The sequence below is a fragment of the Pogona vitticeps genome, chromosome 12 (genome assembly GCF_051106095.1).
Source record: "Pogona vitticeps strain Pit_001003342236 chromosome 12, PviZW2.1, whole genome shotgun sequence".
Lineage (NCBI taxonomy): Eukaryota > Metazoa > Chordata > Lepidosauria > Squamata > Agamidae > Pogona > Pogona vitticeps.
In genome coordinates, this window is record NC_135794.1 from 6,311,654 (window position 1) to 6,334,979 (window position 23,326).

Below are 23,326 nucleotides of genomic sequence, written 5' to 3' on the forward strand. Positions count from 1 at the left end.
CCCAGTACTTCAAACTGTGGTTTTGATCCTGGCTTGTTTGTAATAAATATGAGATTGGTAATGGTGGTCCTCTAGACGTTGTTGGGCTATAGCTCTCATCAGCCAACATCAACATACCTTGTGGTGCAGGATGACAAGAGGTTTACAAGTTGCTCATTCCAGTGGAACATCCCCCCCCAAAGGACTGAAACTTTCTTGATTAGTATACTAAGTCACAACTAGAGTACAGTGGTGCCTTGCTTAATGATTGCCTTGTTAAACGATGAAACTGCTTGACGATGAAGTTTTTGCAATCACTTTTGCGATCGCAAAATGATGTTCCTATGGGGAAAATTCGCTTAACGATGATCGGTTCCCTACTTCGGGAACTGATTTTTTGCTAAATGACGATTTAGAAACAGCTGATTGGCAGTTCTAAAATGGCCACCCGCTGTGCAAAATGGCTCCCCGCTGTGTTTTCAGGACAGATTCCTCACTTTACAGGCAGCGAAAATGGCCGCCCCTATGGAGGATCTTCGCTGGACAGTGGGTTTTCAGCCCAATGGAATGCATTGAACCATTTTCAATGCATTTCAATGGGCTTTTTTGTTTCACAAGACAATGTTTTCGTAAGACAGCGATTTTCGTGGAACGAATTGACATCATCATACGAGGCACCACTGTAGGTCCATTAAATTATTGAGGACTTGGTAAGTCAACTCCTCCACAAATCCCATTGATTCACCATGCCCACTCCAGTTGCAATTTACTACGTTCAGCAACAGGATTTCAGCCAACACAAACTAACTGTGGTCTTTAATTTCAATGGAACAACAACCTGTCATTAGTTCTAAATAAAAGAGGGTGGTTTTGCTCTTCTAGGAGATTAGAAGAGAAGTGGGCAATGCAAGCAAGCCGGTATACAGAAAGGCTGATCTACGGCTTCACCCTGGAATCAAAAAAAAAATTTCAACATTGATAGTGTAACATTGGAAATATGAATTTCATTAAGTGTGAAAGTAGCACAAATCTTCTCTCACACAACCCATGCTGAGAATTAGCTTGCTGTGTTTTGTGTATGGTCGTTGGGAGATAAACTGGGCTTTAATGGCAAGCTGGATTGCTCAGATACAAAGCTCTACGGCAGTGGTGCCCAACCTTGGGTCCACAGATGTTCTTGAACTGCAATCCCCAGAAGCTTTCACCACTAGCTGTGCTGGTCAGGATTTCTGGGAACTGAAGTCCAAGAACATCTGGGGATCCAAGAACATGACCCCCCTGCTCTATGGAATTGTTATCAGCTTCTAACAACATGTAATCTATATTGTCTAATTTGACCCCAAGTGTTACCATCAAAGCAGACTGTGAGTAAAAACCTTAGTCTCTCTTGACAAACTAGCCCCAATTCCTGCATCTTTAGTCAGCAAACATTACAATGGGTTAGGTCCACCAGATTCCAGCCAAAGCGTTAAGATATATAAACGTATGTAAGATGAAACATTGCTATTAGATAGTTTCACAGGTGAAAAACAGCCATCCACCCACTAAAAACAAAACAATAGAAATGGACAATAAAAATCATATGCCTACAAGAAATAGAAGTTGATCCTGTAATTTAAAACAAATACCATCAACATTAATATAAAATATTGGCTTCCATAATGATGCCCATTTCATTGGAATAAATATTTATAATAATGAAAAACAAGAAGCTACCTTAGGCTAAGTCAAACCACTGGTTCTTCTATTATCCATACTGATCAGCAATGTATTCCAGGATTTTAGACAGGGTTCTTCCCTACCTAAGGGATGCTGGGGGCTGATCTTGAGTCCTTCCGCATGGGAAAGGTGCGCTCTGCTATTGAGCTACAGTCCATCTCCCCTCTTGTTGTTGGAAGTCAGGTCTTCCAAAAATCCCAGTTCACACACATTTGTGCAAAGGCTGTGGAATGGCTTCTTTGGGAGTTCTCACAAAGCTACGGTGTCCCGCCATGTACAGCAGAAAACACTCACCATCATTTTTCCGAAACACGTTCTCTTGGTGAATTTCTGACTCCGGGAAGGTCACCGCAGCAAGAACAGCGCTGAATGTGGTATTTCGAATTTCTTCGATCTCGTCAGGGGAGAATAAACTAAGGAAGGACGAAATGCCAGCATAAAGGGTTGGTAAAGTCTCAGCCTACTTCGACCCCAACTTCTGTTTCCCCAGTGGGTAGACAGTGGCTTTCCACAAGAGCCTCCCTCTAAACCCCAAACCATCACTGCCTTCAAAGCAACACTGTTCCTAGCCATGGAAGCTTTGCTTCATGCCCAACGTTTTCCAATTTCTTGGGCCTGCATGCCACATGGATGTGGAAAGGAGCTGAGATATGACTAAGAGCTCCAGTTGGTAAGATTTCAAGGTAGTCGGGTAATACTGCAGTTTCTCCCCAAACCATTGCCCTCTTGATGTGTTGCATTACAGGTCTCAACATCACAGATGATTATTCTGGCTGGGGAGGATGAGAATTGTGGTCCAACACATCCAGGGAATGCTGAGTTAGGATTGACTCCTGCCTCACCTAGAGGTGGGGAGGGATGCTTTGAAGACTTCAAGAGAAGGATGTCTGGAATATAGGAAACGGCTTCATGAAGGGTTGGGTTATTTGAATAGCTGTGGCTCTCTAGGGTGTTCAGGAGTGAAGGGTTTCCCCATCCATTGCTATTTGATCTTAGAGATGCAGGGGGAACCGTACCAGTTCTAAGGTCGATCTCATGTCATGACTCAGAATTGCCTTCACACATGCAGCCGCATTCCTACAGCTGTTTGGGAATGGAAGCCCTTTCACAAACCTGGAAGAACACTGGACTACAACTCCCAAAATCCTCAGGTAAGGTTTCCTGGGGATCCTAGAAACCACAGGTGAAAAATCACTCTTCCAGACAGTAGCATACCCAAGAACTAGCACAGATCATTACAGAAAGCTTCTGGTGTTTGAAACTAATGACAAAGAACAATCCTCTGTCTTTGTCAACTGGCCGACAATCTTCCCTACAGGCCGAATGCCTGTGAATGCTTTCAGAAAGTGGACTGATTCTTCATACCCATTCTTGGTGTTTTCAAACCAGAAACGGTCTCCATCCCGTAAGCGAAGAAACTGGTCTTCAACGATGGAGTGGAAGAGGGTTCCATTGGCTTCCAGCATGCCCCCAATCAGCATCTCCAGACGCCCTGTGTCGTTGCTGTACATGGCAGCAATTTCCTCAAGAAGCTAGGAACAAACAATAAGGTTAGGCTCACAGTGGTGCAGCGCTAAAATGTCAACGTGCCTGTTCTCATCATGACAGTTCCCAGAGCGATGCACGCAAGGAGACCTCTGGCAGAAGGAAGCGGCTATAGGTAGCTCAGAACACCACAAAGGACAACTGGTAGCTTCCATTTCTGCCTTCAGCCGGGCTTTTGCTGCTTCCAGAAGACCAGACCACCACAAAATACTTTCCAATATAACTTGGTTACCTCAGCAACTAAGTATTGTTGCTATGAAAAGTCTCTCGCTTCTGTGAAGTTCAGAGAGGGCAGGAAAGCTTGAAGAGCAACTCAACCCATCTCATTGACCCCATGAGCTTTCTCTCCACTACAGCCTGGCTGAAATGGAACTTATAAGCTAGTTCTGGCTATGTGGGCCACCCCGGCCTCTGCGGTCACCATTTGAGATGCAGTGGAGTTACAAGAGCACTGTTAAGGAGTAGATGATGAAGGTCAGAAGGTTCTACTGTTGAATCCTCCAATCTATCCAACGTTTTGTTGGATTCCTGTAAGGCGCGGCAAGAGAAACGATTTTCAGTTTCTTAAAAAAATGAAAACCTAAACAGAACCACAGTTAGTCTACATGCTCCCCTCATATTGTGCAGGACTGTTGTGAACTGGAAGGATGGATCCAACAGGTTGCCTAACCCCACTTTCCCCCCCATCACTGCTTCCCATGGTTCTCCCCCCCCCCCAAGATCTAGTTTCTAACTTAGGGGAAGACACAACGATGACTTATTCTTGGGTGGAATCTGAAAACAAAGCTGGGAGTTTTGTTTGGCATGGCCTCTTAACCCTCACAGTCCGCTAGTATGCCAGGGGCCCATGGGAACTATAGTCCATCAACCTCCAGAGGGGTGCAGCTACCACCATGATTTAAGACTTCAGAAAGATTTTTGCTGTTTTCTATGGCCATGGGAAAACCTCCCTGAGATTCCAACATGATTTTCTTATTTCTACAGACAAAACTTCTATCCACTCCCAGGTGTTTAGGGACATCGCGGTTGTTTCGAAATATGACCCTGTTTCTTCACTCCCACGTCAATAAAGTCAGATGCCAGCAATATTTGCTTATTACAACAACAATATCCCCTGTCTTTTGGTGTTACCGTTTCCAAAACATCCAAACGTCCCACATAGCCAAGGAGTGGGCTGGGCCTGAAACGGATGCACAAAATGCCATCTTAGCAACATTGTCAAAGGAATATGTATTTTCTCCTGTGGCCATACTCAATTCTTAACCTCTGAAGGCTGTAGCTGGACCAGACTGAAGGTCTGTCGGCTCAGGATCATGCCCCTGTATTTTACATGCTTGTTTTATTCCCTCCTTTCCTCTGATGAACTTGAGATCAAATCCACGGCTTTCCTCCGCCTGATCCACCCAGCAATCGTCAAGCGGACCCATGAGCTCTGCAGGGATTTGAGTCACGGAGCCCAGTCTTGTCTAGAAATCCATTCCCGGGGGGGTCAAATAAAAGCTCTTCCCTTCCCCTGCTACATCATCCTTTAGGACAAAATCCATCACAGCAACTAGAGATACCCTGGATTGAACCTTATAAGCAAAAGCAAAATAAAACGTTAAAAAAACCCACACCTGGTGGCCCCTTAAAGACTAACATTTATAATTTTTTACATTAAGATATTTATAAATGTTAGTCTTTAAGGTGCTCCCATGCTTTTCTCTTTTTTTAAAATTTCTATTTCGCTTTTACCGACAATGCTTGCACAGACTAACACGGCTACCCCTTCTATAACTACACCTATGGATTGACGCTGGCTCCATTACCCAGGCCAAACAGGCGCTGCGGGGCCAAGCCATGATCTGGCCGTCCTCCTTGGCTGCACGTCTCGAACTGGCTGCCTTTTTTTTCCAGCAAATGGGTTTATGGGGATCTAAAACTAGAACTTGGAATTCTTTACACTACAGGTCCTAACATTGTCCAGGTAAACATCCCTGGTGGCCCTACGGGCTGGAGGAGTTAGGACACTTTAATGGGGGGGGGGGAAGCATTTCAACCCTCTTGTTTATGGGTCTCTAGAAAAAAGCCAGCCAGATGTGCGCATTGATTCACCCTCCTGCTGACAAGCCTTCCTCCCGCCTGGTCCCCCTTTTGCCCCCCCAATGCCTCTGGCAAATTACCGTTTGGTTCTCCTGGGGGATCCCTTGCCAGTCCTTCACAGGCTGGAGATTGAAGAATTCTCGGGCTTTGTTATAGGTGGGCAACCCCAGGTCCCGCCCACGCTGAATCCAGCTGGCTACGAAGTCCATGCGGGAATACTTCACCGTCCCATACCAATAATCTGCAGGACGAAACGGAACAGCTGTCAGGGTAGAGCAAGACAGGAGCAGCCCTGTCGTGGCTTTCGTTGGGCACCTCTGGATGCAAACAAATCTTATGTGCTTGGACCGATGCCCAGTTAGAAAGGAACATTGTCAATAAAGGAGAAGATGTTCGTGTGCGGTGGGCTTTCTTCCCTGTATTGCTTGCTCTCAAGGTCAAAACAGACGTGACAGTGCATCCGTCATTAAAGCAGAGTATCCTAAAGAGGTTAGATTCATTTATTTATCCTACGGGGATTTCCTTTAGCTCCCCAACCTGAAAATCAGCTTGGTTTCGTCTGGTGGCTGGTCATCAGGAGATATGCTCCATTTGCAAAATGATTCACATAGAAAGAGCCCCTTCGAAGGCTTTGTCCATGTGGTTCCTCTCCTATCTTCTTTTACTTTTATATACATTTCTTCTCCCTACTTTCCCCCACTCTTGAGTTTTTAGCTGATATTCCTGTCAGTCTTCACCAACCCACTTCTCCCCCCTCTTATTTGCCCATGCTTTATCTGTTTTCTGTCTCCTGCAGAAATGTTTACAATAGAACTCAACACCAAACATAGCCCATAAGTTACTGCATGTGGGATGTAACCACACACACCCAAGACTCTTAAGAGCCAATGAATATTTAGAATGTTTTACTAGTGAACTGGGGAAAATTTATCTTTTGGGCTATAACTCCCCTATGCTGGCTGGGGATTCTGGGAGCTGTAGTCCAAAAAGTGATTATTATTATTTTGCCAAGCTCTGCCTTTACCAGGTTTGCAAACCGCTCTTTGTAGCCCCCACAAATAGAGATCAAATCGTGCATAGCTGCTTAAAGAAAGGGAGGGATAGGGACGGGAGGCTTACCTCGAAGATCATCCACCACAATGTTGTCTTCTTGCTCAGCAAGCTGAGAGCTCATCCCGAGCAGCAGCTCATCCACATCTTGAGCTGTTTTAAGACTGGGATTCTGAGCGAGACAGAAAAGACCCCAAGGGACGACATGAAGCATCAATGTGTTGCGAAGCCTTGTCTGATGCTAGCTTCAGCACTGGGCATAGGGGGCAGCCTTTTACTGAGCTAGCCCATTGGCCCACCTCGTTTGGAACTGCCCACGCCAACCTTGCTCGGCAACGTCTCTTCCGCACATGCTACGCTATCGCTACGTCTTCCACCATACTCACCTAGCATGGCAAAGAAGCCAGATTTATGGAAATCTAGTTTATACACTGTGCTTTTCTTCTCACTGTCTCAATGCATTTCCCTGCTCTCTGTTTCCCCCTATTCAGCCCTGGAGCTTCTACCTTTAGTGGGAAGTCTGGGCTTAGTTCTCCTCGGATGGCCCCGATCCCAAGGAAGAGAGACACCTACCCCTCGGCTCCAGTAATTGTTGCACAGGCGGAGTGGTGGAGAAGCACGGCCATCTACGGTCACATTTTGGATGCTGCAAGATGAATTCCTGAAGGAAAACGACATGTGAGATTCCATTGAAATAAAAGGGAGCTATGGGGTCAATACAAAATACAGGTGCAAGAGTAGGCAATTCCTTTATAGCCTACTAAAATCATTATGCAATACGAAAGCTTTTCTAGAACTGGGGTGTGAAATCCTATCCACAGCTATACCAGCTGTAACTTTAAAACATCAACCACGCTGCTTTCTGAACCTCTCCTGACTTGTATCTATGAAAGACACGCCTGGCGAAGTCCATCTTGCCATGAACTTTCAGACTTTAAGTTGGCACAAGCCTGAGGAAGTGGTGTTTTATCCATGAAAGCTTGCATATCGTATGATGACTGTAGTGGCCCGTAATGCTATCGCCTACGCTTGCATTTGAAACACGTGAGGCGAGTCACTGGATGAGTGAAATGATCTCACGAATACAAGACAGTTGTATGGGAAGAAGGAAAACAGAGGGTTTGAGCTGCTCTCCAAAGTGGAATAATCATACGGAATTGTGTCTCCAGGGTGAAACGTGTTTCATGGGTCAGTAATGCTTATTAGGGGAAAAAGGGAAGATGGAATAAAATCAAAAGATGAACAGATGAAAAAGTATGTGACAGAAAGGGAGGGAAACCTGGATAATTCCACTTGTGACAAAATGACTAGAGAGGTGGGGGTCTGGACTAAAAGACATATTTTGAACTGCTATTGGGGCAGTGGTATAACCTTATAGGTTGTGGGGCTATGTGGCCCCTGGATCTCCAGAATTTGTGTGTCCCTGCTTTGGGACTATGGGGTTGTATGACCCAGGATTGGCCCTACTATTAGGCAGAGAGAGGCTGGAGGGGGGGCACAGTGGTGGTGGCACCCACTACTTGTTCTTTCACCCCTGTCACTTCTCTTTCTTGAAGGACCAAGCTGGAAAAAGCAACTGATAGACAGCTGACTCGTGGAGCAGCAGAAGCATTAGAGGGCCGACAGAAGGGAACATGTTCTCTTCACCTCTTGTAGACTCCGGAAGGGACCATCGTGCCCAGGAAGAGAGCTGAAGCTGCCACGAATTCAGGAGAGATCCTGGCATCCACATGCTGCTTGTAACCTACAATACACAGAGCGAGGGAGGGTGAAAATAGAGAGCCATCTACCCCAGGTCTCAATAAGCTAATCAAGAGCCCCTTTGAAACCAAAGGTCTCAGGTTGTGGTCTAAAGCAAAGCTTTATACAGTGGTGCCTTGCAAGATGAAAGTAATTCGTTCCGCGAGTAGGACTGTCTTGCGAAATTTTCGTCTTGCGAAAAGCGGTTTCCCATAAGAATGCATTGCAATGCATTGCTATGGGAAACCTCACAAGACGAATGAATTATTTTCATCTTGTGAAGCATTGGTCTTGCAAAAAAAAAAAAAGTCTTGTGAAGCACGGTCATAGAAGAAGCCATCACGACTGCAGAACGCTTTCGTCTTGCGGGTTTTTCGTCCGGCGAGGCGTTCGTCTTGCGAGGCACCACTGTACAAGCAAGACTGCTCGCAACCCACTGAGGCTGCCCTTCTCTGGTTGCAGGGAGGAAAATGAGGGAAACAAAAAAGTTATCCAGTCCCAGGGCTATTCAGTGCAGCTATTTTTTGTAATTCAGGCCCTCCTCAACTCAAATTAGAAGCAGGTATTCAAGCACTTCTGGGTTAAAAATTCTACTCTTTTGGACCTTTTTGGCCATAAAAAAACCAAAACAAAACTGTTCCCTGGACCTGTCAGAGTTTCCTTCATCCGGTGTAAAGGCCCTTAATCTTTCCGTATGGCTGAAGCTCAGATCTAGGGGTCGTCAAGGCCTGGATGAGGAACCCCAATGGAACCTCATGAATGGCACCCTGTGATGGGAGACAGAGACTCTGGATACAAATTCCATAATAAGCCTGTACGATTCCTACACAAAGAGGAAACAATAAGGTTTCATAGAAGGGCTTAATGTAGCAAACCAATAGGGGCCACACGATAAAGCGCCCAGTCCTGGTGGTAACCTTCTGAATCCATTCTCTCCAAAAATAATTTGCGTTCGAGGCAGCAGTCAGGGTGAGCATCATCTCCGTGATGCTGGGGAAGGGAGGAGTGTCTGTCACGACCCTGGCTGTGTGTTTAGTGACGCTCTTTGAAAAGTTCCTTTCTGGAATTCAGTTCCCAAAAGATCGAGCCAGCAAACCCATGGTCAAATAAGTAACTTTCCCAGGCCCTGCTGATTCAGGAACGTGTTTTATCTTATGCATGCACCCCGTTAGGAAATAGTTGCTTACTCTCCTCTTTCCTTCAGACAAAGTAATCAAGTAAATTGTGATCACTGCATGTACACTGTGTTGGAGGGTGGTGTTTTTGTTTGTTTGTTTGTTTTTGCAAATTTGTATGCTATCTTTAGTAGGTTTGGTTGGGAGGGATCTTTCTGGGCTGAGGCAGCTGTCAATCTATCCGGCACTAACCAATCATTCCTTTCCTGCTTCAGATTCAAAGAGAGCCCCAACTTTTTTTTATTCTTTCTGCTACTGACGTCTCAGAGTGAGTTGGTGAGACTGTAAGTGCCAGTTGATGGTGAAAGGGGGTGGATAAGCTGGGGAACTTGAAGCTATTCTGCCCTGCACTTCTGCTGTGCAGCTAGAGGAATTTAACCAAAAAACTCAACATTCTTACAACACAGAGTTGCATGGATTTGAGTGCTCATCTTTACCCTCTCCACTGAGCAAGAGGTGCTCTAAGCAGCCAGCGCTGCTCTGCTTCCTTGCTATGGTGCCTCTTTTGCCATGAAACCACTCCTTACCTTCATACGGTGTGATGCTTTCCTTCCTCAGAAATGTTGGCAGCCATTCATAGAGGACAATGTTCTAGAAGAGGGGAAAGGAAGCCGCCATGAGACACGCAGGAATGCAGGAAGCTTTCTTAAGTCAAATGCAATTTGTCTTGATCAAGTGCCCTTTAAATTTATATATTATCATCATCATCATCATCTTAGAACTGCAGAGCTGGAAGGGACCCTATGAATCGCTGAATCCAGCCTCTGTCAAGGAAGCATAAGTTCATTCATTCATTCATTCATTCATTCATTCATTCATTCATTCATTCATTCATTCATTCATTCATTCATTCATTCCATTTATGGATCACCCCATTAATGCAAGCACTACACTGAGTGGTTTACACAGATTTAAGACTTACAACCCTCAGTACCTGAGTGGAAAACTAGGGAGGGCTTTGTTTTTGGGTTTTTTAAAACCCTCTTCTTCCCCGCCCGACTCACCTGATAAGTAGCAATGACTCGTTTACGTGCATGTTGGAAAATATCTTCTTCTGACCGAGAGGTATTGGCAAGCTTCTCTGCCCAGTAGTTGTGATAGCGGAACCAGACGATGCTGACGGCTTGCAGGAACGGGTTCTCATTTCCTTTGGCATTTCCAAAATCTAGAGAAAAGGAACCGAAGAGAGGAAGGGTCAAGAATATGTGATACATCTCTGTGGGCAGGTTACCCATGAGAAAATGTTTTGGGGGTGCTTTGCAAGAAGGCAGTGGTGTAAGAAGAGGTGTAAAAGAGCCGATGCTTGTCAGGAGAGTTCCCATAGCCAGCTCCTCCCCAGGAGAGTCCAAGAATGCAGGCAATTGGGTTGCCATCCATATCAACAAATGAGGAGCGGGTCTTTTGTAGAATGAATGGATCTTAATTGCCCATGCAAGACCAAATGACACTCTAATACTTTCCATAACTACACAGGCAGCTTGCAATGATATACTGATCCTTAGGAAAACCTATTTCTTCTTCAATTGCTGTGAGGACGGCTGCCCCAAACAGAAGCTGTGAATCTAAAGGGAATGGGAACATCATAGTGAAATGAAAAAAAGCATAGAGCTTTGATCCTGCCAGCCCTGATTCCACTACACCACAGCCACTGGGAAAAGCTGCCCAATGTTGTACAGTAGTTAAACGACATGTTCGGAAATGCTAGCGAGGGCCCCAGTTCAGAATTCCGATGTGGAAGCTCCTGACTATCAGACCAAGACTCTGAAATCTCCTTGTCCGCGAGAGCAAGAGGGAGAAGGTCAAACTGTTTTTATAAGCCCTGCTTTTATAACGTCAGGCAGCACTCAAAGCAAACAGCCCAGCCCGCCTGCAGACTTAAGTAGTCTAGTCCTTTGGTGTCAAACATGCAGGAGCGAATGAAAGCCAACTGGAGACTAGCCAAAAGTCCCTTCTTATCCAAACTACCTCCAAATAACAGAGAGGAAGTATCATAAACATGCATAAAACAATAAAATATTTGTATTTGCTAGAAACGGTAGAAGAGAGTATGGCTCCTTGTCACATCCGTCCGAAAGTACAAAGAATGCGCATAACATTTTATAACCCTTTCTGGTTTATTGTGCTTTCCCCAGTCTGCTGTTTTGTACACTGCAAATATTTTCACCCTTTCCTACTGAATTCCACCTGCATTTTCTTCCGCTCCTTTATTCATGCCTTATGCTCATCCAGATTTTATTTTTTATTATGGTTTAATTAAGTTTGGGGTTTAGGAATCAATGACAAGATGGGAAAGACGCCATACCACCAGCCTCACTTACCAAATATCCCCTGTGGTCCACCCTGTCCTGTGGCTGGATCCAAAGCCTTCCACATCAGGCTGGTAGCCTGGGTTTGCTTCGGAAAGCCGGGGTCCTTGCCCGCCAGCAGCTTGCCGTTTGAGAAATCCCTCAGGGAGTCGCTCCAAGAATGCGACGAGCCATAAATGGCACTGCCGTCCAGCCAACCTGTCACTCCATTTATCTGTTGGGGGAATAACTGTGTTTAATTTTAACCAATGCTTAGAAATTGACACCTGGGGAAATGCAGTTAGCCGTTGGCCACCCTGGATGTGGGAATTCTGGAATCTGGGGTCTCCCCAAAGCAACGTTTCCAAACTATGCTCTTAATGGTTTCAAATAAGCCAACTTCAAAACATGGTTAAAGAACCTGGCTTGTTTCAGCAAGCCACAGTTAAAACTAACCTAAGTTCAGGGTTTGGACGCTACAGTTGTGCCCCGCTTAACGATTACCCCGTATAATGATGAATCCGCTTCACGATGATGTTTTTGCGATCGCAATTGAGATCACAAAACAACGTTTTAATGGGGTTTTTTCACTTAGCAATGATCGGCTCTCTGCTTCGGGGCCCATTTTTTCGCTTTATGACGATCAAAACAGCTGATCGTCGGGTTTTCAAAATGGACACCGGCTGAAGAAAATGGCTCCCCGCTGTTTTTAGGAGCCATTTTTTGCGCTTTATAGGCACCCGAAACGGCCACCCCTATGGAGGATCTTCGCTGGAATTGTGAGTTTTCAGCCCATTGGAATGCATTGAGGGGGTTTCAATGCGTTTCTATGGTTTTTTTTCATTTCGCTTAACAATGTTTTTGCTCTACAGCTGGAACGAATTAATGTCGTCAAGTGAGGCACCACTGTATGCTGAACTGCAGCAAATCAACTTGGGAAGTAGAAGTTTCCAGTATCTTCCTTACAACCCTGCGAGGTAAGCTAAGGCTAGAGAGTGTGACTGTGTACCCCCATGAGAACAAAACTCCATCCACAGGGCACAACCCAGGAGACTTATACCTGCTCACGGGGGATATTGGGACTTTGCCCTGTTTCCGGAGACCACTGCATGCGCTGAAAGGGCAAGACGACCTCGCCTGAGCCGGAGGGGTCGAAGACCGGGTCTCCTTGAGGGATTGCTAAGTTGAGGAATTCAGCGGGGCAGCCAGGCTGGTAAGCCTCCAAAATCTCTGCAAGTATGTGAAAACCTGCGGGAGGAACAATAACACAAAAGGGAGAGTAAATCACAACGGGCAAGTGAAGAGCCACTACACTGATGAAATCTAGTTCCAAGAATTCAAGGGGCAGAGGCTGCCTTCTGGATTTAATGACTTCTGGCTGGCACTCTTTAAGAACATTATACCCAGGGATGCTTTGATCTCTGCAAATCCGGGTAGTTATAAACCTGTTCCACACCTTCTGGGTGAGAATGAGGATTACTGTGTAACTGCCAATTGTTTTTTTTTTTCCTTCCTGACTCTTCCAGCATGGCTCCAAAATAGATATCAAACATTTACCAATATTTATTTTCACACGAATCAGATTGTAGTAAACATAGAATAAACCCACCTAAATCTAAAGGGCTTATTTTAGTGTAAACATGTTCACCAAAATTCTGTTGTGATTTTACTCTGGTATGGTGTAAGCCAGGAAAGTTTGGTGTACTGTCTCCAGTTAAGAAACCATCATAGATCTTATTGGCTGCCTACGGACTTGTGCAACTCAGTGCACAGCTGATAATATCTGCAGTGCTTTCTTAACGAGAGGCAATTCAAAAGTTGTTGCGCTGCTTGCGTTCCAGTTGCGGGACTAACAAATGGGTTTTGGGGCCCTTGGCTTGTATCCAAATTTAGTCCATATTTATAACAAAGCTGTTGGAGTCAAGGGGATTTATACTATTTACAGTGGTGCCTCGCTTAACGGGCGCCCCGTTTAACGACAAATCCGCATAGCGATGAATTTTTTGAGATCGCAAAAGCGATCGCATTGCAATGTTTTAGATGGTAAAAAATCGCTTTGCAATGATTGGTACGCTGCATACCGATCATCACATAGTGATGATTTCCCAACAGCTGATCGGCAGGTCCAAAATGGCCACCGGGTTAAAAAAATGGCCGCCCGCTGTGTTTTTGCCCGGATTCCTTGCTTACCGGGCAGCGAAAATGGTCGCCGTATGGAAGATTTTCGCTTAAAGGTGAGTTTTTTGCCCATAGGAACTCATTAAACGGGTTTTAATGCATTCCTATGGGCTTTTTAATTTCGCATAGCGACGAAATCGCTTTGCAGTGATTTTTGCTGCACGGATTATTGTCACTATGCAGGAGAACACTGTATTTAGTCCTTAAATTTGTATACTGCCCCCTTAGTGGAATTCTGGGTGGTTTACAACAAGTTAAAAACAAACACATGGAAAAGAAAACAACAATTCAAACCCCACTGATTTCAATGAGTCTAGAGCCAACACATGACTACGATTAGATTCAACAAAATATATGTATGTTTTCAGAAAAAAAAACATTGGGAAGTATTTTGAAATACATACCTTGTATGTTTCTCTATTAACTTAAATAATATGTATATTCTCAGATTCATATGCACGCAGACTATTTGGATTTAAAGGTGACATAGAATAGAGCAAGAAGGATCCTCTCATCTCTAGTTACATCTTTTTTTTTTTTTACTAACAGAAAACAAGTCCTTGAATGAGCTGCTGAGGTAACTCAGCCCCTCAGGCAAAACCAGCTGTATTGTGACAATTGTTCTGTTTTTAGTGCTGTCCAATAATCTGCTCATGACTTTGTGTACATCTTTTAAGTTCTGCTTTTAAAGGATTTCCTTTAACCCTAGGGAGGCACAAGAGAATCCTTAATCACAGGCAATTCAGAAGGAAATCACTGCTTCAGCCCTAGGCCCCCTCTTTTCTATCTCACCACTAAAATGGAGTTAATGGTTCCGCAAAAGCCGCAGCATGTTTGAACACATTCCCAGGGGTAATAGTACATTGAATGACTCAGGCTTTGAGAGAAATCAGGAGAAATCCAGAAACTCCAAAACAAAAACAGAGACAAAAGCATGTGTCTATTGTATAATAATCGTTTTATATTTTATTCATGTATTTTATGTTGTAAGCCGCCTAGAGTGGTCGTAACTGACCAGATAGGCGGGATATAAATAGAATGAATGAATGAATGAATGAATGAATGAATGAATGAATGAATGAATGAATGAATGGATGGATGGATGGATGGATGGATGGATGGATGGATGGATGGATGGATGGATGGATGGATGGATAGATAGATAGATAGATAGATAGATAGATAGATAGATAGATAGATAGATAGATAGATAGATAGATAGATAGATAGATAGATAGATAGATAGATAGATAGATGGATAGATAGATAGATAGATAGATAGATAGATAGATAGATAGATAGATAGATAGATAGATAGATAGATAGATAGATAGATAGATAGATAGATAGATAGATAGATAGATAGATAGATACATGCAGTACCTTAAAGACTAACTATTATATTTTAATGTAAGCTTTTGCGGACTCTCCACTTGGTCAGATATGTGTAAAGAGAATGAAATGCAGATGAACGATCAGTTTCCCCATTCTAAAGGTTCTTGGGTTACACGCAGCAATCAGTCCTGCGTTCATTTTAGGGTCAATATTCAAGCTCTCAGAGGTGTTCAAATCTCACAGTAAATATGGTGGAAACAGGGCTTAGAAAAAGGAGAAACAGGCTCCAGTGGCTAAATGCAATTTTGAGATTGGGAGTAGAGATGCACACGGAGAGGAGGACCCGTCGGAAACCACCAGGAATCCAAAACCTAATCAAGATGTCATATTTCCCTTGATGTTGGCCTTGCAATCCAAGTGTAGGAATGAGAAGAGAAGAGGAACTACACTCTCCCGAAACTAAAGGAAGCTTCCACACAGGAAGCGATGACAAATCTGGACAGCATCTTGAAAAGCAGAGACATCACCTTGCCAACAAAAGTCCGAATAGTCAAAGCTATGGTTTTTCCTGTCGTGATGTATGGAAGTGAGAGCTGGACCATAAAGAAAGCAGACCGCCGAAGAATTGATGCCTTTGAATTGTGGTGCTGGAGGAGGCTCTTGAGAATCCCCTGGACTGCAAGGAGAACAAACCTATCAGTTGTAAAGGAAATCAACCCTGAGTGCTCACTGGAAGGACAGATCCTGAAGCTGAGGCTCCAGTACTTTGGCCATCTAATGAGAAGAAAAGACTCCCTGGAAAAGACCCTGATGTTGGGAAAGTGTGATGGCAAGAGGAGAAGGGGACGACCGAGGATGAGATGGCTGGACAGTGTCTGCGAAGCAACCAACATGAACCTGACACAACTCCGGGAGGCAGTAGAAGACAGGAGGGCCTGGCGTGCTCTGGTCCATGGGGTCACGAAGAGTCGGACACGACTAAACGACTAAACACACACACCACACATCAAACGAGGTCCACAGATCGGTACAAATCCCTGCCCAATGTGCCTTATCAAATGGTATAACTGAGAGAAGAAACTAAGCATTTTACTATTAAGATTTATTTATACGTATGCATTCGTTTCGGCCTGTATAGGATGGGGTGGCGGAAGCGGGAACAGTTCCGGAAGCTAAACAATATCAAGAGAAAAACCATTCTCAAAGTGCTTATATTTATTAACACACCTGGTTAGTAACTAAAGTAATTAATTATGTGCAATTTTAAAAAAAACACACACCCCATGAACTGGCCAATATTCTGTTGTATAGCTCTGCACGTGCAACCGGAGTCACACCACTGACAGTGTTAGGTTGGTGCTAATTAACAAGCTCCTTTTTTGATCTTCAAGCTGGCCGGATAGCTCAGGAGTTTAGGTAGATTGGGAGTTCGATTCTCCACTGTGTGCCTCTTGGGAGCAAAGCCAGCCTGGGTAGCCTTGGACCAGCTGCACAATCCCAGGACTGCCCCCTAGAGGAAGGGAAGGGTAAACCACTTCGGAGTATCCGTCTACCTGGAAGATCCTGAAAAGAGTCTCCATCAGTCAATAATGACTTGATGACACTATTTCTTCTTCTTCTTCTTCTTCTTCTTCTTCTTCTTCTTCTTCTTCTTCTTCTTCTTCTTCTTCTTCTTATTCTTATTATTATTATTATTATTATTATTATTATTATTATTATTATTATTTTCTGTGTGGCTGATTTAATTCCTGTATAGCCACCTATACATCCCTGCTCCCAGATGGTTCCAAGACTTATACAGTATGTGTGTTAATGTAGCAAGATAATGCAGGATAATTTGGTGTATCTCCTTGCCTACCTTCCCCTCTTAGACACCTTATTTTGAAATCTTTATGCAAGACACTGTCTCCTGTTATATCATGAGAGTCCATCCCTTGGCCTCTGGTTTTGGCCCCAGAATCTCAGGAAATGGGAAAATGCTTGGTCTGGCAACCCTCTATGCCTGCTGTTTTGTAGCGTTGCACCCATACAGTTGCGCAATGATCCTGCACAATGATCACACTGTAAGAAACAATTTTGGGAAGAAAAGGAGCCCCAGAATAGCTTAACACAGGCAGGCCCATGGGGCCAGACCTCAAGGTTTCACCATTCAAATGCAGCCAGACAGGATGGCTGTGGGTAGATGGCAGTAGCCTCTGAGGACATGTCAGCTTACCAAAGAAGACCCCCAATACCGTTCTGTTCCCCTGGTCAGAGAGTTCGGACGGCCCCCGGGCCACCACGTCACTGAGCCTCCGCGCATTGGGGACCTGTGGCTCCTGCAGGGCCTGGAACACGCCATCAGCATAGCGAGCGGGGAGCAGCCGTGAGAAAACTGATCCTGCAGGGTAGGAAATAAAAATGTCAATCGTAGGAGCACATCTTAGTTCATGGGTAAAACCAGGTGATATCAGGAAAGGGAATCCTGAGAAACTAGAGCTGGACGGGGATGTTTTGCAGTCTGACTCGGGTGGCAAAATCTTTTGGCCTATAACTGGCCAGGAACCAACCAACCAACCAACCAGCCAACCAACCAACCAACCAACCAGCCAACCAGCCAACCAACCAGCCAACCAGCCAACCAGCCAGCCAGCCAACCAACCAACCAACCAACCAACCAACCAACCAACCAACCAACCAACCAACCAACCAACCAACCAACCAGCCAACCAGCCAACCAGCCAACCAGCCAACCAGCCAGCCAGCCAGCCAGCCAGCCAGCCAGCCAGCCAGCCAACCAGCCAGCCAGCCAGCCAGCCAGCCAGCCAGCCAGCCAGCCAACCAACCAACCAACCAACCAACCAACCAACCAACCAGCCAACCAGCCAACCAGCCAACCAGCCAACCAGCCAACCAGCCAGCCAGCCAGCCAGCCAGCCAACCAGCCAACCAACCAACCAACCAACCAACCAACCAACCAACCAACCAACCAACCAACCAACCAACCAACCAACCAACCAACCAACCAACCAACCAACCAACCAACCAACCAACCAACCAACCAACCAACCAAACCAGCCAGCCAGCTTTTTCCCACTTTTGTCACTTCTTCATTGAACTGGCAATATAAGATATTTTGCTTATTAATTTATCCCATTGATTGCCTGCCTTATGAAGTTTGCTGAAGAATTTAAGATAGCTTACATTTTCTAATGGCTTGCCCCTGAAATAACATGGCATGGAAGGAGAAAGGGAGGAGGAGGGAAGAGGAAAACTAGCATATCCAGGTCCAGTGAGGGAAATAGTTTTGGGAGGAAAGGAACAAAATAAGGATTGGCTTTTTCTGAGCCATGCCAAGCCTGATTTAGGGAGCTATGCCTCAGCCCAGCTCCACCTTTGAGCAAGGGTTTCTGTGAAGCTTCAGACTGAAAGGTTGAAAGTGTGTGCGTGTGTGTGTGTGTGTACTTAGTATGTGGAAACACAATGATTAGTGATAGGAATGGCATTTGAAAGAATAGTTGGTGGCCTAAAAACCCAGTTTCACCCATTCTTACCTGCTGAGTTTTGTTTGTGATGCACAAGGTTGTTGTACCAACCGTCAAAGCGCTCGATTTCCCAGTCAATATGCTCCTGGGTGCCTGAGAAGAAAGCATGCCAGGAAGAAGACATTAAGGAAAAACAACTATTCCTTAATTAAATTAAATTAAAGTTGAATGTTTTATTTATTGGATTTCTATCCTGCCCATCCACAGCACCGTACATAGCCTGCCTATAACCAGCTTTAAACAAACCTTAGGAAGATTATACTGTATCTGGCAACTTTGGCCATGAGTTTTTGGGACATTTATTTATATTTTTTTTCTGCTCTACTTACACCTTACTGGGACATGCCTGAAGAAGTGGGGTTTTGTTCCACAAAAGCTTGCATGACATCATTTGATTTTTAGTGGTCTACTAAGGCGTCACATTCTTCTACATTGATTTCAAGCAGAGCTAAATGAAAGATAAAGGTCAGATAGGGATAAGGGAAATCTGTCTGTTTCACTTTCTCCTGCAGTCCAGTTTCTCAAAACCTCTTGTTCTTTCTCTAGGCAGCTGGTGAAGGTTGGTAAATTTTTCAGAAATGAACTCGGACAAAATTCCTCCTCATCCACATTTGGCAAGTCAAAGTTCCTAGGCCTTGACCTGCCAGTTTTGGTTTCTACTGTATGTGGATTTTTAAAATGCTCACACACTTTCCATCCTAAATATGAAGAACTGGGAAGATTTCAGAAAGCTGTTATCCAAAATGAACTGAAACAAGATCACCCCGCATTCCTGCAAGACGTTGCCTTAAAAGGTACGGGGTGACGGTGGCTCCTCATTGGTACCCATAGGATGCAAAACCCAGCAAAGCCTCCATCTGGTTAAATACTGTATATGGCTCAATGTCATCATGGATGCAGACCGCTGGGTCATTGAAATGTACATCTTATCAGAGCATCGACCAACACGTGAGGATTGTCAGAAGATTCTCCCTGATGGCTCTTCACCTAAAACTCGGGCAACTTACATTCTGAGACTACAACACACACAATCCCACAGCTAATGCCAAGGGAATTCTAAGGGATGTCATCACAAAAAGCAACTGTTATAAGCTCTGTTTTTTCACAGCCAAGAGGCCGAGAACTCATCCTTGGATAGCTAAGTTCTCCTCCCTTCTGATGAAAGAGCTAGCTATAGAAAACCATGTTTACATTTTACAGGGGACCGGAGGGAGGGAAAGATACGACGTTTGGATCAACTTAATTTATGAAAAAGGCAGGAAGCTTGAGACATCGAAGTAGTACATAAAATTAGGTACAGAGTGGGCAGGAATTTTTTTCCCCCAGTCTCCGTCATGCTCCTAGAATCTGGGGTCAGCCAATGAATGTCAGGGGATTCAGGACACGCACAAAGCAATTTTCAGAAGAAGGCGCAACACGACTCTACATTTCAGTTACCAAGGATCTTGGCAAGTCTTCGGGTGTGACTCCGAATCTTTGATACCAAGTCCCTAGCCCCAAAACTCAAGTCTCAGTCCCTACTAAAAATAGTTTCTTTCCAGAATAAAAGGGAAGGGTGTGTGAGTCTGAGTCATTGAAAAAAAATATTGAAGTCAGTCTTGAGTCACCAGTTCATCTTAAGACCAACTTGACAGCAAATCCCATGACGTGAGTCCCCATCCTTGCAAACTACAGTGGTGCCCCGCATAGCGATGATAATCAGTGCAGCCAAAATCGTTGCTATGCGGATTCGTCGCTATGTGAAATAAAAAAGCCCATAGGAATGCATTAAAACTTGTTTAATGCGTTCCTATGGGCAAAAAACTCACCTTTAAGCAAAAATCCTCCATACAGCCGCCATTTTCACTGCCCGGTAAGTGAGGAATCGGTGCGGAAATATAGCGGGCGGCCATTTTTTTTACCCAGTGGCCATTTTGGAACTGCCGATCAGCTGTTGGAAAAACATCGCTATGCGAAAATCGGTAAGCGAAACAGCTTACCGATCATCACAAAGCAATTTTTTCCATTTAAATCATTGCAATGCAATCGCTTTTGTGATCGCAAAAAATCGTCGCTATTCGGATTTGTCGTTAAACGGGGCACCCGTTAAGCGAGGCACCACTGTACTTGGAGAAATGGCTAGCAGAAGGTTCTTGGGCTCATGTCCCGCTTGTATAAGCTTCCCATTGGATACCGAGTTGGCCACTGTTGGAACAGAATCCTTGACACCGTGGAATTTTTGGCCTGATTTGACATGATTCTTCTCATACCATTACAGTGCCATCTTCTCAGTGAACTAATGGAATACTATACCTGAATGGCTGGGGAAAACCCAGAACTGACTTACCAGAAGGGCGCCATAAGGTTGCCAGGAGAGCCCAAAGCAGAAGACAATGGCAGGTGTTCATGTCAGGTGCAGAAGGGATCTATGCTTCCTGATGAGATTTCCCAGCAAAACCTAGAATAAATAACTGGACATCACGGTCTTGGATATGAATTGAATGAAGCAAAGTAGACTGTGGCCTGCATACCTCTGGCAATAGTGATGATTCTGGGAAATCACTTATTCTAGGAAATCTTAGACATCCTTTAAAAAAAACATTTTAAATACTTCCTTCCCTGCTGGAACTTTTCTTCTGCCGCTATTCTCTGACCACAGGCATGAATTTCAGTTGGAAGCATCGTAGTGCTAAATACCACCAAGGAACAAAGTGGGAGTGAAAATAAACCATGCTGAAAGGAGGGATGAAAAGTCATGGGAAATCAGGAAGAAAAACACTGGAGCGAGCAAGAAAAGCTCCTCCAGGAACCTCTGGATCTTGCCCTGTTGAGCTCTTTCCCTCACCAGTTTGGAAAAACCAGCCTGGAAGAACCTGAATCGTGTTTGCGTGACGGCAGGCTTCCGCCGAGCATAGAACGTTGAATGGGGCACCTGGAATGGTAGCAGGGAGAGAAGAGAAAGCCGAAAGAAAAGGAGAAAAACTGGTCTCTCTCTCTCTCTCTCTCTCTCGGAGCCAGAAGGAAGGAGAGAGAGATGAAAAACTGGGGTTTCCCATCGTCTATTCATTGCACGGGAGACTCCACTTGTTTGCTGTTCCGGTGTTATCTCTGCAGGGTGGGGAAGGAAGAGACGCTGGGATTCGTCAGCCAAGTTCAGTAGCCTTGAGTAATCCTTCTCTTGCCAACCTCCAGGCCCAAAAATGACAAGGAAATGGGCCATTTTCTTCAAGAAATGTGCCCTGTGCAAAATCCGTCATCAAGGCGAGCAGAAAAGGTATGCCCTGTTGCGCCAGAGAAAGGAGGAAGCTTCAGAACAGGGGTGATGCAATGTGGGATCAAAATGAGGACTTGGGACAGCTTATTTTTTTTTGGGGGGGGAACGCTTCTCCTTGATTTAGTCGATCACTGGCTAAGCCATTCTTGGAACCGAATAATCCCTCCTCACCACCACTGCCCAAATGTGGACCTTCATGATTCTTGCTATGGGACTCTCTGAGGAAATCATTTTTTCTGCTAACTGCTTTCATTGACCCATCATACAACGCAAGCACAAATGCACCGCTGGTGGCCTCAAAGAGCATTAGAGACCTGTGCACCTTTGAAGAAGGCTTTTTCACCTTCATCCCTTGCAAATCTTCCTCCAACAGTCAATTGCTCCTGAGTACACGATATCACCTCAGCAGGAAACTGTTTATGTGTCAGACTTGATGAGAGACACAGTAAGCCATTTACTTACTTCATCTCTCCGTCTGAAGGACAGACGGTAAGTTATTTTAAGTAACTTGTCAGCTAAACCTGAAGAAGTGTGAGCCAAATATAAAGAAGATGAGCTGATTCTTCCGAACCACACTCAAACTAGGCGAGTGGCTATTTACAGCTTAGAAGAAATGTACAGCTCTGAAGAAATTTGCAACTTGGAAGAAATAACAGTGGCCTCCTGGATGTCAGGTTCTCAATTTCCAGTCAGATTGACCTATTTTGGGGGAATTCTATGCCCTCTCCCAGAGCTAAGCTGTGCTTAGCCATGCTTATGAATCTCCATCATGGGAACTGAAGCAAGACCCTGCCTAAAACAGAGCCCAGCCTTGGGGAACTGGACCACATTCTCCTACCCCCTGGATTAGCAGGACGTGAGCGGCTAGACCAAAGTTGAAATGCCCGCCACCCTCATTGAGAGTTGGTCCGCCCTGGGCATTTGTTTTGCTTTCCTTGCAACTGTGATACCTGGTAAAGGTAAAGGTAAAGTTTCCCCTTGACAATTTTTGTCCAGTCGTGTCCGACTCTGGGGGGCGGCGCTCATCCCGCTCTTCAAGCCATAGAGCCAGCGTTTGTCCGAAGACAATCTTCCGTGGTCACATGGCCAGTGCGACTTAGACACAGAATGCTGTTACCTTCCCACCAAAGTGGTCCCTATTTATCTACTTGCATTTGCATGCTTTCGAACCGCTAGATTGGCGGGAGCTGGGATAAGCGACGGGAGCTCACTCCGTCGCGTGGATCCGATCTTATGACTGCTGGTCTTCTGACCCTGCAGCACAGGCTTCTGCGGTTTAGCCCACAGCGCCACCACGTCCCAAGTATGATCCCTGGACTGCATCTTAATGTAGGTACTTCCAATGAAGGGATGCAGGAGCGTCAATAGAAGACAAAAAAATATTTTACTTTCCAGGACTTTTTACATCATTCCCAGGGGGTGGTGTATTTTTATTCTGATATGCCTGGATCTGCTGCAGTG

At 44.9% G+C, this 23,326-nt stretch overlaps 1 protein-coding gene across 1 annotated transcript in view; it reads right to left on the reverse strand.

The window, feature by feature from the left end:
- The window catches only part of DUOX2 (dual oxidase 2), a 60,452-nt gene that overhangs the window by 27,825 nt on the left and 9,301 nt on the right, over positions 1–23,326 (reverse strand). The window contains exons 2-14 of the mRNA XM_072981730.2: positions 20,939–21,049; positions 18,622–18,705; positions 17,304–17,468; positions 12,636–12,823; positions 11,609–11,810; positions 10,295–10,455; positions 9,818–9,881; positions 8,023–8,119; positions 6,949–7,036; positions 6,445–6,547; positions 5,406–5,566; positions 3,064–3,230; positions 1,993–2,111 (exon numbers count right to left, since the gene is read on the reverse strand). Of these exons, the coding sequence (XP_072837831.2) occupies positions 1,993–2,111; positions 3,064–3,230; positions 5,406–5,566; positions 6,445–6,547; positions 6,949–7,036; positions 8,023–8,119; positions 9,818–9,881; positions 10,295–10,455; positions 11,609–11,810; positions 12,636–12,823; positions 17,304–17,468; positions 18,622–18,705; positions 20,939–20,999 (1,660 nt within the window). The 5' untranslated portion in view covers positions 21,000–21,049. The remainder of the gene's footprint in view (positions 1–1,992; positions 2,112–3,063; positions 3,231–5,405; positions 5,567–6,444; positions 6,548–6,948; positions 7,037–8,022; positions 8,120–9,817; positions 9,882–10,294; positions 10,456–11,608; positions 11,811–12,635; positions 12,824–17,303; positions 17,469–18,621; positions 18,706–20,938; positions 21,050–23,326) is intronic.